Below are 18,803 nucleotides of genomic sequence, written 5' to 3'. Positions count from 1 at the left end.
TGTTGCAAGACAATTTAACGTCCACAGAAACACCATTTGGTGTTTATGGCAACGTTGGCAATAGACGAATGCAGTCAGAGACCATCCTCGGGTTGGAAGGCCACGCGTAGCCAATAATCGACAACACACCTACGAAATCGATTCCAGCCAGCAACAGTGACTGCAAGAAGCATCCCTGGCCGTCGACGAATATCTTCACAAACCGTACGTCGTCGCCTCAGATGTGCAGGGATTGTCGCCAGAAGACCCGCCAGACGTTCCATTTTGACAGGAAACCACCGTCAAGCACGTCTACAGTGGTGCAGACGGCGACTACGCTGGACGGCCATGCAGTGGGGACAAGTTCTATTCACTGACGAGTCTCGTTTTCACTTCAGTCACAGCGATGGACGGATTCCAGTGTACCGACGTCGAGGTGAACGTTACGTCAATCATTGTGTCATGGAAGAAGATCGGTTCGGAGGCGGCAGCGTTATGGTATGGGGTGGGATTACAGCAAGACAGAGGACCCGTTTGATGGTGGTAGAGGGAAATCTCAACGGACAGCGCTACCGCGACGAGATCATCGCCCTTGTTGTTCTACCGTTTTTGCGTCGTCATGGCCCAGGTATTACCTTTCAACATGACAACACCCAGCCTCAAATTGTTCGACTTGTTCAGGATTCTCAGGATTCTCAACGTGATTGTCATCCCCTGGCCGGCTCGCTCCCCTGATCTCTCACCAATCGAGCACATGTGGGATGAGATGGATCGGCGCCTTCGACGTCAACCACGTGTTCCACAGACACTCAAGGAACTTCGAAAAATGCTCCAGCAGATATGAACAGATATCCCACAGGACTTTGTGCGACGCCTGGTCCATTCCATGAGACGAAGATGTGTTGCTTGCATCGCAACCAGAGGTGGATACACACGCTATTAATTTGTAAATTAACATTTTGGCATGTTCATGGGGTTTTTTTAAAATCACGCATTTTCTGAAGTCAGTATGACAAATTAAACCATTTGAACACTTACAGGGGTCTTTTATCTGTTGCAAACCGAAATTGTTTCAGAGTTGGTTAAAATCATAACTTTGCATTTAATCTTATTCAATGTCACAGGAACTTTTGTTGTTCAGTATATGTTATTTTAAAAATAAGCGATGGGGTGTCTAGTTCCATCACTGTAAAATATTCCAAAGATTTAACTGGTGCCAATATGAAATTACATTGTACATTATAACTGAATCCTTGTATTTTGAGTGAGTGAGCTGGGTTTTGGCCGCAATACTCCAGTCATATTACTACAGGGAACACCTAGCCCTGTAGTCATTTGCATCCAGCACTATAACACACCAGAATGAAATGCATTCTGATCGCTTCCGATGTACCTGTCAATGTAACAAAAATGGCGGGCTTCAGACATGAAAGGATAATGACATGACTTAAAACCTCATTTCGCCGTCCTCTTTCGGACTGTGACAAGCCCCAAGGGTACCTCTTTAACTCATCAATTAGTGAACATCGAGAATCTGTATCAAGTGGAAACACGCAATGCAATGAATTAGTAACAGTTACTGCTGGCGGCTGTTGGTAGGAGAAGGGGATTTTCAATACTTTGTTTGCCCAGTGGAATATATTTCCACTGATATTCCCTGGCGTTAACGTTCTATATTTGTCACAAGGAAACTAACAGGTTACAATTACATAGAACATATGTTCATTCTCTCTGGCACATATGTTAATACCGGTCGTGGTCGCGGGGACGTATTGTGTGCCACATGGCCATGGCTATAGGTACATGCCGGCGGTCATTATAAGTTGTCAAGCCGGCTCAAGGGGGACATGGGTTGACCTCTATGTTAGTTTATGTTCCCAGAGCCCAAAGAGTAAGAATAACGGTAAAATGCCCCATTTTTATTTTACTTCCTTTATATTTCACATTCATAAAAAAATAACAGACGGCAGAGAACAAATTTACAGTTATTCCCCATAGTGCTATTTCAGAAGGAGACTATCGACCTACTTGGAGAATGGCGTCTTACATATTGAAATCGAGATACAAAATTGCAGTTGATATGTTGCAAATGAGAGCGGGGAGCATGAGACATTACATGTTAGCGGGGTCCATTGAAAATAATAGGATGGGTTTCAGTCGATCAGTTCTAAGAAAAGATAATATATATGTAATAAACATTTAATCAAAATGTGCATGAAGGTAGTTCCTCATAAACCCCTGCCTGTAACATATACTTTACGAACCAACCAACCCCTCCACCTCTCACTCACTTAAGCAAGACAAAAAATATTGTTTTGCTAAAAATCATGCATTTGAATACAACACGTGACTGGTTGTGCTGAGACGGTTGTAAATCACCAAGGTATGGAATCCTTGAAGGGACACTATCGTGTTGTTGTCCCTACAAAAACAAGCAAAATGTGTCAAGATTAACGACAATGTCCCTCCTGGGATTCCGTATACCGGGATCATTTCGCTCGCTGACACCTGTGACAATACACCAAGCCCATTGACATCCGGTGAATACTGTGATGGCCTGATATCTGCAGCTGCTAGGCAACGGAACTGTTTTTGTCATCAGAAACTGAAGTATTGTGTCAAAGATAACAAGAGGACACAAGCGAGTCAAAGCCAGCGCTGATGTGCTTATTTATGGGTCGCAAGAGTCTTGGAAGCAGTGCTGTATACAAGGTGTACTCCAGTTCGGATTAGATCAGTCCCTTCTTTCTACTCTTCGACTGTTATCGTGGAACGCATATCTGTGATAGACTGACAGCTGACGCTCCAGGGAATATGGAATAAACAGACGATTAACCCGCGCATTTGCATTTCGCAATGGACATCTGTATGTTCATCATAAGAACAGGATTTGATCAATAGCTAAATGTGTTAGTGGGTGAACGTGAATCACATGTATTCAGTTCCTCGTTAATCACTTAAACAGTTGTTCGTCTTGTCACAATGTCAAGCCATCACAGAACGCTGTTCACTGCTAGAGGGGGCGGTCCGGTAGCAGAGTGGCTAAAGCGTTGAGCTTTGACCCCTAAGACAGTTCTTGTCTCCGGTCGTGACCTAACGAGAATATTTACTACAACGACAAAAATACTAAAACGACAAAGAGTATACTCACTCACTGACCGCGATTACCCGGGGGAGTCAAGATAAATACAGGTCCCCAGTCCTTTATGTTGTAAAAGCCGACAAAAACCGGGAATTGAATAGTCTAGCTCTGTGATCCTGTATTGTCTGAGTGTGTGCCATCAGACTCCATCTGCGTTTACCCCGACCATATTTTCCAAACCACTAGTTTTTCTTGTAAAGGCCGATGTAGTTTCATCATAAGCCCAGTAACGTTCATTTGTTCACTTGCATTGACAATATGTATGTCCTTGAACAGGATCAATGTTTCGACTGGTGGACGGAAGTTTTGTTTGTTTGTTTGTTTGATTGTTGTTTAACGCCACACTCAGCAATATTCCAACTATATGACGGCGGTTTGTAAATAATCGAGTCTGGACCAGACAATCCAGTGATTGACATCATGAGCATCGATCCACGCAATTGGGATCGATGACATGCATCAACCAAGTCAGCGTGCCAGACCATGGACGGAAGTCCTTGAGTTTTATCATAAGCCCAGTAACATTTATCTTGTCTCTCGCATTGACAATTTATATTTAAATATTGCCGACTGCGGAATAATACAAACACTCACTGCATGAGGTGATCAGGTTCAGAGTACAATGGGCCAGACTAACCGGACATGCAGCAGACCTCTTGTTCTACTCAAGCTGCCGGGCGGAACTCGCTGTGGTAACCATATCTCCGTGCTGCTCCTTATAAACGTTTTTTGATGTTGACTTGTCGCGACACAAAACTATTCTCGGGGTTTCATAGTTAACACATCGTTTTTAGTTTCCACAAAATCAGTATACGCGCTATCGTGTCACTTGATTGTCTGGCCGAGATTTGCTGTCACTGTATTGTCTGGTCCAGACTGGATTGTTTAGAGGACACCGTCGTAAGACCAAAGCAACCTGTTTCCTGGGAGAATGGAGGCTGAATATTCCCCGGCTTTAACTATTATAAATTGACTTCTCCCTGTGTGTGTGTGTGTGTGTGTGTGTGTGTGTGTGTGTGTGTGTGTGTGTGTGTGTGTGTGTGTGTGTGTGTGTGTGTGTGTGTGTGTGTCTGTGTGTGGCTGTGTTTGTGTGTGTGTGTGTGTCAGAGAGAGAGAGAGAGAGAGATAGATAGATAGATAGATAGATAGATAGATAGATAGATAGATAGATAGATAGATAGATAGAGAGAGAGAGAGAGAGAGAGAGAGAGAGTGATCTATGTCCTCGTCCTTGCTGTCATCTTACACCAGCGAAGTGTAGTAGCAGTGGATCTAAGGTCTGACATTGTGTGATTAATGGAATCTACATTTTTCTTATTTTTCTGAGTGTGCGTGCGTGCTTGTCCGAGGACTACAGTAGGAGCGCTGGGTCCCAAATTGAATTGGTCCAATTTCAAAACACAGTTCGTTCATCTTCAAGGTGTTCGGTGTGGGAGGATGTGTGTTTGCTTTAACAATAGAATTGTACGATAACCAACTTCAACTCGTCGTTTATATTTTAAATAGTCGGAATATTACAATGGACAGCTTTAGCAGATATTTCTTATAATTATAGAAACACTTGTTTATATTTCAGTGACAAATAAATGTCAATACCCAGGACTTCACACTCGTCACACTTCATTTCGTTCTTATAATGAGTATGCTGGGACGTTCCTAATTTTTATTCAACAGTGCATTATCAGTAGAAAGCCTGCAGTGGGATCCTCATTCAGGATAACAGTTTGCCCTTACATGCACAGCAGTAAGTGTAAGGGGAGAGACATGATTGTTTCTGGGTCGGCCAGCAATATCCCAGATGACCTACAATCGGCCAAGTCACATTTAGCAACCATCCTCATGAGGCCGATCTCATTTTACCACCACGTATGGTCAATTGAAACCTATTGCGCCGCTTCCCACCTCCTACTCCGGGGTGAGAGTAAATAGTGCGTCTATCATACTGATTCAGAAAACCTTCATCATTGATTCAGCGCCCGGCAAGACCATTTGCCAGGAATACAGTTCCCAAGCATCCTCATTAATGATCTTTTAAAGAAGAAATATGAGTCAACAGCCACGGTAGCGTCGGGCATTAGTTTCCTGTGCGAAATAGACATCGTCACTATATAATTACCTCTCTGTTACTGGTTCAAAAAAGGATTTGCGCCTACAGCCCTGTCTGTCTTCACACTAACACCAGGACAAGCGTATTCAGACATATGTAACCTACATCACCTTAATGTGGCAGTGAACAATTACCTGTACAGCATTGAACTGTTACATGTACAACACTGAACTGTTACATCTGCAACATTCAACTGTTACATCTCCAACATTGAACTGTTATATTTACAACATTCAACTGTTACATTTACAACATTGAACTGTTAAATCTACAACATTAAACTGTTATATCTACAACATTGAACTGTTACATCTACAACATTGAAATGTTACATCTACAAAATTGAACTGTTACATCTCCAACATTGAACTGTTACATCTACAAAATTGAACTGTTACATCTACAACATTGAACTGTTTTATCTACAACATCGAACTGTTACATTTACAACATTGAACTGTTTTCTCTACAACATTGAACTGTTATATCTCGAGGACTGAACCGGTACATCTACAACAATGAACTGTTACATTTACAACATTGTACTGTTACATTTACAACATTGAACTGTTATATCTACAACATTGAACTGTTATATCTACAACATTGAACTGTTATATCTACAACACTGAACTGTTACATCTACAACATTGAACTGTTACATCTTCAACATTGAACTGTTACATTTACAACATTGAACTGTTACCTTTACAACAATGAACTGTTACACTACAACATTGAACTGTTACATCTGCAACATTGAACGGTTACATCTACAACATTGAACTGTTACATTTACAACATTGAACTGTTACATTTACAACATTGAACTGTTATATCTACAGCATTGAACTGTTATATCTACAACATTGAACTGTTACCTGTGCAACATTGAACTGTTACCTGTACAGCATTGAACTGTTACCTGTACAACATTGAACTGTTAAATCTATAAAATTGAACTGTTACCTGTACAACATTAAACTGTTACCTGTACAGCATTGAACTGTACCATATAACATTGAACTGTTACATCTAAAACATTGAACTGTTACATCTACAACATTGAACAGTTACATCTCCAACATTGAACTGTTACATCTACAACATTGAACTGGTACATCTTCAACATTGAACTGTTACATCTACAACATTGAACCGGTAATCTTCAACATTGCACTGTTACATTTTCAACATTGAACCGGTACATCTCCAACATTGAACTGTTACACATTTAACATGAACTGTTATATCTACAACATTGAACTCTTACATCTCCAACATTGAACTGTTATATCTACAACATTGAACTGTTACATCTTCAACATGAACTGTTACATCTCCAACATTGAACTGTTACATCTACAACATTGAACTGTTACATCTACAACATTGAACTGTTACATCTTCAACATGAACTGTTACATCTCCAACATTGAACTGTTACATCTACAACATTGAACTGTTATATCTACAACATTGAACTGTTACATCTACAACATTGAACTGTTACATCTAAAACATTGAACTGTTATATCTACAACATTGAACTGTTACATCTACAACATTGAACTGTTACATCTTCAACATGAACTGTTACATCTCCAACATTGAACTGTTACATCTACAACATTGAACTGTTACATCTACAACATTGAACTGTTACATCTACAACATTGAATTGTTACATCTTCAACATTGAACTGTTACATCTAAAACATTGAAATGTTACATCTACAACATTGAACTGTTACATCTCCAACATTGAACTGTTACATCTACAACATTGAACTGTTACATCTTCAACATGAACTGTTACATCTCCAACATTGAACTGTTACATCTACAATATTGAACTGTTACATCTTCAACATGAACTGTTACATCTCCAACATTGAACTGTTACATCTGCAACATTGAACTGTTATATCTACAACATTGAACTGTTACATCTACAACATTGAACTGTTACATCTTCATCATTGAACTGTTACATCTCCAACATTGAACTGTTACATCTACAACATTGAACTGTTATATCTACAACATTGAACTGTTACATCTACAACATTGAACTGTTACATCTACAACATTGAACTGTTACATCTTCATCATTGAACTGTTACATCTCCAACATTGAACTGTTACATCTACAACATTGAACTGTTATATCTACAACATTGAACTGTTACATCTACAATATTGAACTGTTATATCTACAACAATGAACCGTTATATCTACAACATTGAACTGTTATATCTGCAACATTGAACTGTTTTATCTACAACATCGAACTGTTACATTTACAACATTGAACTATTTTATCTACAACATCGAACTGTTACATTTACAACATTGAACTCTTACATCTACAAAATTGAACTGTTACATCTACAACATTGAACTGTTTTATCTACAACATCGAACTGTTACATTTACAACATTGAACTGTTATATCTACAACATTGAACTGTTATATCTACAACATTGAACTGTTACACCTACAACATTGATCTGTTACCTGTACAACATTGAACTGTTACATCTTCAACATTGAACTGTTACATCTTCAGATTGAACTGTTACATCTACAACATTGAACTGTTACATTTACAACATTGAACTATTACATCTGCAACATTGAACTGTTACATCTACAACATTGAACTGTTACATTTACAACATTTAACTGTTACATTTACAACATTGAACTGTTATATCTACAACATTGAACTGTTATATCTACAACATTGAACTATTATATCTACAACATGGGACCGTTATATCTACAACATTGAACTGTTACACCTCCAACATTGAACTATTACACCTCCAACATTGAACTGTTATATCTACAACAATGAACTGTTATATCTACAACAATGAACTGTTACACCTCCAACATTGAACTATTACACCTCCAACATTGAACTGTTATATCTACAACAATGAACTGTTATATCTACAACAATGAACTGTTACACCTCCAACATTGAACTATTACACCTCCAACATTGAACTGTTATATCTACAACATTGAACCGTTACATCTACAACATTGAACTGTTACATCTACAAAATTGAACTATTACACCTCCAACATTGAACTGTTATATCTACAACATTGAACCGTTACATCTACAACATTGAACTGTTACACCTTCAACATTGAACTATTACACCTCCAACATTGAACTGTTATATCTACAACATTGAACCGTTACATCTACAACATTGAACTGTTACATCTACAACATTGAACTGTTACATCTACAACATTGAACTGTTACATTTACAACATTTAACTGTTACATCTACAACATTGAACTGTTATATCTACAACATTGAACTGTTATATCTACAACATTGAACTATTATATCTACAACATGGGACCGTTATATCTACAACATTGAACTGTTACACCTCCAACATTGAACTATTACACCTCCAACATTGAACTGTTATATCTACAACAATGAACTGTTATATCTACAACAATGAACTGTTACACCTCCAACATTGAACTATTACACCTCCAACATTGAACTGTTATATCTACAACAATGAACTGTTATATCTACAACAATGAACTGTTACACCTCCAACATTGAACTATTACACCTCCAACATTGAACTGTTATATCTACAACATTGAACCGTTACATCTACAACATTGAACTGTTACATCTACAAAATTGAACTATTACACCTCCAACATTGAACTGTTATATCTACAACAATGAACCGTTACATCTACAACATTGAACTGTTACACCTTCAACATTGAACTATTACACCTCCAACATTGAACTGTTATATCTACAACATTGAACCGTTACATCTACAACATTGAACTGTTACATCTACAACATTGAACTGTTACATCTACAACATTGAACTGTTATATCTACAACATTGAACTGTTATATCTACAACATTGAACTATTATATCTACAACATGGGACCGTTATATCTACAACATTGAACTGTTACACCTCCAACATTGAACTATTACACCTCCAACATTGAACTGTTATATCTACAACAATGAACTGTTATATCTACAACAATGAACTGTTACACCTCCAACATTGAACTATTACACCTCCAACATTGAACTGTTATATCTACAACAATGAACTGTTATATCTACAACAATGAACTGTTACACCTCCAACATTGAACTATTACACCTCCAACATTGAACTGTTATATCTACAACATTGAACCGTTACATCTACAACATTGAACTGTTACATCTACAAAATTGAACTATTACACCTCCAACATTGAACTGTTATATCTACAACAATGAACCGTTACATCTACAACATTGAACTGTTACACCTTCAACATTGAACTATTACACCTCCAACATTGAACTGTTATATCTACAACATTGAACTGTTACATCTACAACATTGAACTGTTACACCTCCAACATTGAACTATTACACCTCCAACATTGAACTGTTATATCTACAACATTGAACCGTTACATCTACAACATTGAACTGTTACATCTACAAAATTGAACTGTTACATCTCCAACATTGAACTGTTTTATCTACAACATCGAACTGTTACATTTACAACATTGAACTGTTTTCTCTACAACATTGAACTGTTATATCTCCAAGACTGAACCGGTACATCTACAACATTGAACTGTTATATCTACAACATTGAACTGTTATATCTACAACATTGAACTGTTACATCTACAACATTGAACTGTTACATCTACAATATTGAACTGTTATATCTACAACAATGAACCGTTATATCTACAACATTGAACTGTTATATCTGCAACATTGAACTGTTTTATCTACAACATCGAACTGTTACATTTACAACATTGAACTATTTTATCTACAACATCGAACTGTTACATTTACAACATTGAACTCTTACATCTACAAAATTGAACTGTTACATCTACAACATTGAACTGTTTTATCTACAACATCGAACTGTTACATTTACAACATTGAACTGTTATATCTACAACATTGAACTGTTATATCTACAACATTGAACTGTTACACCTACAACATTGATCTGTTACCTGTACAACATTGAACTGTTACATCTTCAACATTGAACTGTTACATCTTCAGATTGAACTGTTACATCTACAACATTGAACTGTTACATTTACAACATTGAACTATTACATCTGCAACATTGAACTGTTACATCTACAACATTGAACTGTTACATTTACAACATTTAACTGTTACATTTACAACATTGAACTGTTTTATCTACAACATTGAACTGTTATATCTACAACATTGAACTATTATATCTACAACATGGGACCGTTATATCTACAACATTGAACTGTTACACCTCCAACATTGAACTATTACACCTCCAACATTGAACTGTTATATCTACAACAATGAACTGTTATATCTACAACAATGAACTGTTACACCTCCAACATTGAACTATTACACCTCCAACATTGAACTGTTATATCTACAACATTGAACCGTTACATCTACAACATTGAACTGTTACATCTACAAAATTGAACTATTACACCTCCAACATTGAACTGTTATATCTACAACATTGAACCGTTACATCTACAACATTGAACTGTTACACCTTCAACATTGAACTATTACACCTCCAACATTGAACTGTTATATCTACAACATTGAACCGTTACATCTACAACATTGAACTGTTACACCTCCAACATTGAACTATTACACCTCCAACATTGAACTGTTATATCTACAACATTGAACCGATACATCTACAACATTGAACTGTTACATCTACAAAATTGAACTGTTACATCTCCAACATTGAACTGTTTTATCTACAACATCGAACTGTTACATTTACAACATTGAACTGTTTTCTCTACAACATTGAACTGTTATATCTCCAAGACTGAACCGGTACATCTACAACATTGAACTGTTATATCTACAACATTGAACTGTTATATCTACAACATTGAACTGTTACATCTACAACATTGAACTGTTATATCTACAACACTGAACTGTTATATCTACAACAATGAACCGTTATATCTACAACACTGAACTGTTATATCTACAACATTGAACTGTTACATCTACAACATTGAACTGTTACATCTACAACATTGAACTGTTACATCTACAACATTGAACTGTTACATCTACAACATTGAACTGTTATATCTACAACACTGAACCGTTATATCTACAACACTGAACTGTTATATCTACAACATTGAACTGTTACATCTACAACATTGAACTGTTATATCTACAACATTGAACTGTTACATCTACAATATTGAACTGTTATATCTACAACAATGAACCGTTATATCTACAACATTGAACTGTTATATCTGCAACATTGAACTGTTACATCTACAACATTGAACTGTTATATCTACAACATTGAACTGTTACATCTGCAACATTGAACTGTTATATCTACAACAATGAACTGTTATATCTACAACACTGAACTGTTCCATCTACAACATTGAACTATCATATCTAAGACATTGTATCTATAACCTACATCGAACTATTTCATCTACAACAGTTAAAAATACGTCTAGAACAGATACGTTTTAACAAACTCAGGCAAAATCATTCTTGTTTCAGAAAATCAGAAAACAATTCCACATGTTTGTTTTAGGCGTGGTGCTGTGCAAGATTACCAACTCCATGCCTATCTTCTGTATTGTCGTGTCCATCTACAGTCTGGTCGCCATATCATGTGAACGACGCAAGGCGATCCTGCTGCGGGTGGAACCTGAGCGACCAGGTACGCCAGAGATTCACCTTGTGTTTTAAACAACTTCATGTTAATACATTGCCGGGCAGAAGGAAGAAAACATCCATGTTTGATGGGGTGAAACAAACAGGAACTAATGGTTATTCGATGGTTATGTATTTGATACGGGTGTCATTGTTGTGTTTTCGGCGACTGTTTTTATCCTTTAGTCCTGGCCACGTGAAATAGAATCACGAAATAACGCGGTTTGTTTGTTTGTTGTTTAACGCCGCACTCAGCAATATTCCAGCTATATGACGGTGGTCTGTAAATGATCGAGTCTGGACCAGACAATCCAGTGATTGACCTAATGAGCATCGATCCACGCATTGGGGATACGGCGACATGCATCAACCAAGTCAGCGAGCCTGACCACACGATCCCGTAAGGAGCCTTTTACGACAAGCATAACGCGGTGATTAATGAATGAAGACAGCTGCACACGTGCCGATACTTATTGAGTGAAAACACGCCATTCCGTCGATAAGAAATATTACTTACAGTAATGACAAAAATTGCAAAGTGCGCTTTTCAAGAAATTTCCATTTTCCTCGCGATAAACACCATCATTGAGGTTTGATCACGTGGTTTCCAACTCAGTGGTTATATATATTGTTCCACGATCTAAAATTTACGTCCTCGTATTTTAAGTTAAGTGTTTTAGGAAGTGAATCATGTTGCTTTTGTCGTTAGATCACGAGGAAGCAGTTTGCTGAAGCGTATAAGGTGCGATGCAGATTTGGATTGGCGATCAATAAGGAAAACACTTTGCTACAACCCACAGCCACAAGTCAAAATTAAAATCGTTTACAGGGAGAAGCAGAGAGAGTGGTTACCTCAGCTAAACGTGCTGTATCAGGCAGACTCAACGGTCACGTTATCAGGAAAGGATCTTCCGTTAATCATTCGTTGGTAAACAAACCATTGCGCGAATCAAAAAATAAATGGGACACGGGTGGCCCAGTCGTCGAAAGTCGCCGCAATTCGTTGTGCAGAGTTGCCTCCCTTACGGACCCCAGAAACCTATGATCGCTTGTTCAAATCCAGGTTCGCCCTGATTATGTTTCTGGGCTTGTCAGCACCATACCTGTACTCGTGGATGAAATGTTCCCCCACATTATCCTGACACGCAATGATATAACTGGTATACTGTTCAAAGTAGCATAAAACCTGACTCACTCACAATTCTGCTTTCTGTTTTGTTCACTCTGCGTTTATTCAGACACTGGAAGAAAGCTACATAAAAAGAAAAACATTTCCTTAATCATAAGAAGTCTCTACTAAAACAGAGTCCATTGTACGACTCCGACTATATGATTAGCATGTGCTTATGCACAATTATCAAACAGTGATGACAAATAAATGCCATTTGTGTAGGTCATGCAGCTTTAAAAATCATCCCAATAATCTGGATCGGTGCAGCCGTCGTCATCATCCCCACAGTCATCGAGTACTCCGTCTACATCAGCGTCTCAGACGACAACAACATCTCCGCCACGTCATGCGCGTCAGTCACCTTCTCTTCGGCAGCCTCCATCTCCAACGGCTTCGTGCTGCTGTTGACGGCGTATATCATCCCCCTCATCTTCATCCTGGGAAACTACTTGAGAATACTGAACTTTCTCCGAGAGCACGGGCTGTGTGATGGGTCGAGGCGGAGGAAGAGCACTCCCAGAGGGTTCTTCATTTACCGCCATCGGGTGAAGATAGTCAAGATGCTCATACTCGTGGCTGCCCTTTTCGCCATATCCTGGCTGCCTTACTTTATACTACTCATATCACAGGTGAGGCTTCTGTTTGCAGGAAACATTCTACTTGAAGAGTTGTCTCCCTTAGTCATGTAAGATCCGCTGATCGGGAGTTTAAAGATTCGCCTCTGTTATGAGAATTGGTTTGTTAGAATGATTCTGGTATCGTGCAGTATTATGTTGGTTGGTTTGCCAAATGTGCAAACGTCTACGACCTGCATCGCTTCAGGCTGCCTCTAACATTTACATATCACTGAAATACCGTTTATTGCAGAGTGTTCTATGGCGAGTTAATAAGCTGGGTATCGTTGCACAACTGAGCCTCAACTCCCCTATTGCCCTCACGATTGACCTAAACTAACGATCGCGTATTGCTTTCCTTTAAGAAGTCATATTTAATTCTGATTTCCCCGTCTTCATGAGAACATACCATGTCATTCAAGCATCCTTCGCATTTTGTCCCACATGCGGTTACCGCATTATTTCTGATTTGTGCATTGCCTGTCATGGGCATACGCTCTTCGCCTTTGTTGTTGGATTGTCTTGCGACAGAGTAGCCAAGAGTAATAAACGATGTCTTGTTTCAAGACCAAACAATTACTCTCAGACAATTTATAGTGACTTCTTGTATGATGGGGAACTGTTAGTATGGTACAATCTTTTAATTAAGAAACAGATGGTTGAGGTGTTTCCCATAACAAAATCCCTTGGAAACCTGTAAAGGCAAGATCATCAAGACAGATTATTCTCTGGCGTGGACGTTTTATCCATATTGACCAAAAGAGGACAAGATATTATAAGTATCCTTTACTTTAGGAGCCACATGATGGAACTTCAGAGTCATTAAAATGAACCAACGTTTCAGAAATTGTTTTTGAAGTTGTGTTGTTGTGTTCAGGACATGCCGACCTTTCACTAACATCTGGTGCCATCGCTGATCCGTTCACATACTTTCCACCACTATTTTACCGTTTACGCCCAATGGAGACCCGTGAAGATTACGGGGTAGAATAGGTCTTCAGGAACCAATGCTTGCCGTAAAAGGTGACTATGTTTGTCGTAAAAGGCGACTAACGGGATCGGAAGGTCAGGCGCGCTGACTTGGTTGATGCATGTCATCGATCCCAATTGCGTGGATCGATGCTCATGATATTAATCACTGGATTGTCTGGTCCAGACTCGATTATTTACAGACCGCCGTCATGTAGCTTGAATATTGCTGAGTGCGGCATTAAACAACAAACCAACCAACCCAATGGAATCTGTTCCGGCAGATAATCGGGATGGATTATTCTCTGGTGTTGACGTTTTGATTTCACATGAATGAAATTCAGATTTCGTTTTGTTCCAATCTCATAAAAATCAGATCTTAGTTCTCGCTACCGCTACATCCCATTACGGGTCACGTCAGACCAACCTTTCGCATACTTTGACCGACCAATGGAATGACCAATCAGAAGGCAGGTTTCTCGTGTTTTACTGCACTAATTTCAAATTGGCGACTACTCTTCGAAACATTTTTTGACAAATTTTCGATTACAAATTTGAAACCTAAACAAAAGAACATTCTGGAATGGCTGATAGATGGTCTAGATTATTTGGATTCAGTCGTTAAACCCGTAACTATCGTTCGGAATATCCTGTGTTAAAGTTTTTGAGGTTGCATGATTAAAATTCACATTCCGACTGTCACTTTCATGATCTGGTAAGCGACGCTCTGATTGGTCGGATGAAAGGTCGTTCGGACGTGACCCCTAATGGGATGTCTTCAGATCTTTGTTTAGCGGTAGCGAGAACTAAGGTCTGATTTTAATGAGATTGGTTTTGTTCAAATGTTCCATGCTTTTGTTTTGTCAGCAACAAAATTAATGTTTAACTGATGTTCCAAAAAATTAGATTTCTAGATGTTTTCAGGGGCGTTTATAACAACGTGAACCTTTATCATTTCGATATTAATTTGTTTAGAAGATGTTTGACATACAGACACGTGGTAAAAAGATAATTTTATTCATACATGTCTGGTCATGTTGTCTTTAAATTTTTTTTAGATATTTTACAGTGAGTCCTTTCATTGTATCATCAGCAAGTTAACGGTTTGTGTTAATATTTCAGAAAATATCGGGTAGAGACGATCATATGTTTGTGGGTGGCCCTATAAACATGATCAAAATATCCTTAGCGTCGTTCAGCACGGCATACAACGTCGTTCTCTACGCCATCTACAACCGCAACTTCAGGGGAGCATTTAGAAAAATGTTTTACAATGACAAAACCGTTGACGACGGTACCGATCTCGGCTCTAACAGTAGTTACAGTCGCAGTTCCACTAGCCTCCCTCTGGCTGCGAGACCACCAATCGTCACTCAGATGTAGGCTGTTCCGTAAAAACAAATGTACATCTTTCTGTGTTCATGGTTATAAAACATATCATTGTGTATTGTGGGCGTCCTTTTTCCATGTTTTTTTCATGTGTCGTTCTTCGCAAAATAAAATAAAATTGCACCATTGTATCGATCACCGAACAATATACAGTAAACTACGGTTATAACGAACTCAAAAGGACCAGTAATTATAACCGTAGTACATTATAAACATATATACATGATATATACAGCAAATGCCCGGGACCAAAACACAGTACGTTATATCCCTCAGTTCGTTATAAGCGTGTTCGTTATAAACGCACTTTACTGTATTACCCAGAAATGTGCATTAAAGTTAGTAGAATTTGGCTTATTTATGGAGTATGTATATTACAGAATTATCAAATAAACCATAAACTGCTGTGGTCGATTCTGGTCGATGGGATTAACACTAAAGGGTTGTCTGACACGCACATGAAGTCATGTTCTACATTTTGAAATGTGTATTATCATGACTGGGAAAACGTGCCACTGTTGTTCTTATCGTGTTCAGATGTCTGTTTGTAATATCATGCAGTTTATTTCAAGGGTGTGTTTTTTCTAAAAAATGTAAATTACGGATTTGACAAATTCAAATCGCATTAAAAGCTGGACCCGTTCCACAAAGTGACTTTAGCACTACGACGAACGTAAGCCTATGTTAATGTATGGGACTTACGATCACCTTAGCGCTAAGATCGCTATGAGGAACGGGGCCCTGATCTTTTACTGTGATACGACACCTCTCTGTGTGTAGATCTGACGACATTTCCACGGGTGATGGCAGGGCGATCAGAAACGAGAGGATGCAGAGAACATCAGCAAAATGTAATTACGCGGCTTTCATATTTTGCATCCGTAATCGATATGCTTGTCTGAATGCTTTGCTCACCAGTACAGAGAACTGAGAAGCCTCGACACTGATTGGCTGGTTAGAATGTTCACATAACTTTTAGCTTGAAAAGGTGAGGTGAAGTGTGTTTTTAGTTTCCACAAAATCAGTATACGCGCTATCGTGTCACTTGATTGTCTGGCCGAGATTTGCTGTCACTGTATTGTCTGGTCCAGACTGGATTGTTTAGAGGACACCGTCGTAAGACCAAAGCAACCTGTTTCCTGGGAGAATGGAGGCTGAATATTCCCTGGCTTTAACTATTATATAATTGACTTCTCCCTGTGTGTGTGTGTGTGTGTGTGTGTGTGTGTGTGTGTGTGTGTGTGTGTGTGTGTGTGCGTGCGTGCGCGTGCGTGCGTGCGTGTGTGTGTGTGTGTGTGTGTGTGTGTGTGTACTAATTAAGCCTCTAAACATCCATCTGACGAGGTAAATCAGCGATGCCCGACATCACACCTCCACGCGACAAGTTAACATGACGGCCTTAAACGAGCCTCTATAGGTTCTGTGTCCACACACATCTGGCAAACGATCACGGCTAGGGATTTGTGTCTTATTTACAGGAAATAATGAAGTAGGTCGGCAGTCACTTCCTATCTCCTCTAATGGCTCCTGTTAACCCTTTCAACGTGGCATGGAGATATGCTCGTGATCAGACAATCAAGTGACTGAAATCATGAGGTGTCTTTTCTTGCGTGGATTATCGGGTTCAAATCCCACTTTTTGAAATTTATGCATTGACCCCAGTGACATGAACCAGAAAATAATACCTTTTTATAACACACATCAACACACATGAAAATCATAGTCCGAGTGACTCTGGATAAGAACCCACGACCAGCGGATCGTGGCACGGGTAGGGGACGCAACTCTGAAAAGTGAATTGCGTAACCTGACAGCTGTCCCTGACTCAACTATAGACTTTCCTAAAAGAGGGGTTAAAAAATTGCGTTTCCTTGATTTTCGCTGCTTTAACCAATAGTTTAGAGCACCGGTTTATCGTAGAAAGTAGTCTAGCAGAGCCTTGAGAAAAGTTTTAAAAAGTGTCCAACTCAAGTCTAGAATGATTTGACAAGTCTAGATTTGCCTCAGCTCCTGAATTTAAGAATTGTTCTGGGCTCCATTTGGTTTATATCATTGTCATTTTGTAGATATATATTTTAGTCTTTATTTCCGGGTCTGAATAACAGTCTAGGTAGAAAGAAGCATTGGTGAGCTGAAATAGCGTTGTGTTAATTGGCAATAAAGAGGTCAATGTGTTTTGAGAAGAAGATGACTATCCCTCTTGAAATATTTGTTGAAAGTGGAAAATAACGTTAATAATAATAATAATAATAATAATAATAATAATAATAATAATAATAATAATAATAACAATTTATTTTAGACAATTTGAAAAACGCCGCACTATGACAATCTCGAAGAAAACATCTAAGAAACAGCAGCAGCCAATGTTTCCCCAAACCTGGCGTATTTTGTGCGCCATATTTAAGATATTTTGCATGTCTAGAGGTAGTTGTACAAATGAGTTCTGGGACACTGTAGTGAAATCGAGAACCTCAAAAGTCGGGTAAGGTCAGAGAAGGTCGACTAGACTGTTCATGTGTTACCGGGCCCCGAGGGAAAGGAACGATGTTCATGCCTTCAGTCACTGGTTTGTCTGGTCCAGACTTGATTATTCACAGGTTGTGGTGATATAGCTATAATATTGCTGACTTTGGTGT

At 38.7% G+C, this 18,803-nt stretch overlaps 1 protein-coding gene across 1 annotated transcript in view; it reads left to right on the top strand.

The window, feature by feature from the left end:
- Positions 1–16,158, top strand: part of LOC124132850 (RYamide receptor-like) — a 95,244-nt gene extending 79,086 nt beyond the window's left edge. The window contains exons 3-5 of the mRNA XM_046496990.2: positions 11,900–12,028; positions 13,415–13,821; positions 15,898–16,158. Of these exons, the coding sequence (XP_046352946.2) occupies positions 11,900–12,028; positions 13,415–13,821; positions 15,898–16,158 (797 nt within the window). The remainder of the gene's footprint in view (positions 1–11,899; positions 12,029–13,414; positions 13,822–15,897) is intronic.
- The last annotated feature ends 2,645 nt before the right edge of the window (positions 16,159–18,803 follow it).

Source organism: Haliotis rufescens, unplaced genomic scaffold (assembly GCF_023055435.1).
Source record: "Haliotis rufescens isolate VD_foot unplaced genomic scaffold, xgHalRufe1.0.p SCAF_11, whole genome shotgun sequence".
In the NCBI taxonomy this organism is placed as follows: domain Eukaryota; kingdom Metazoa; phylum Mollusca; class Gastropoda; order Lepetellida; family Haliotidae; genus Haliotis; species Haliotis rufescens.
This window is presented reverse-complemented; position numbering and strand designations above follow the sequence as displayed.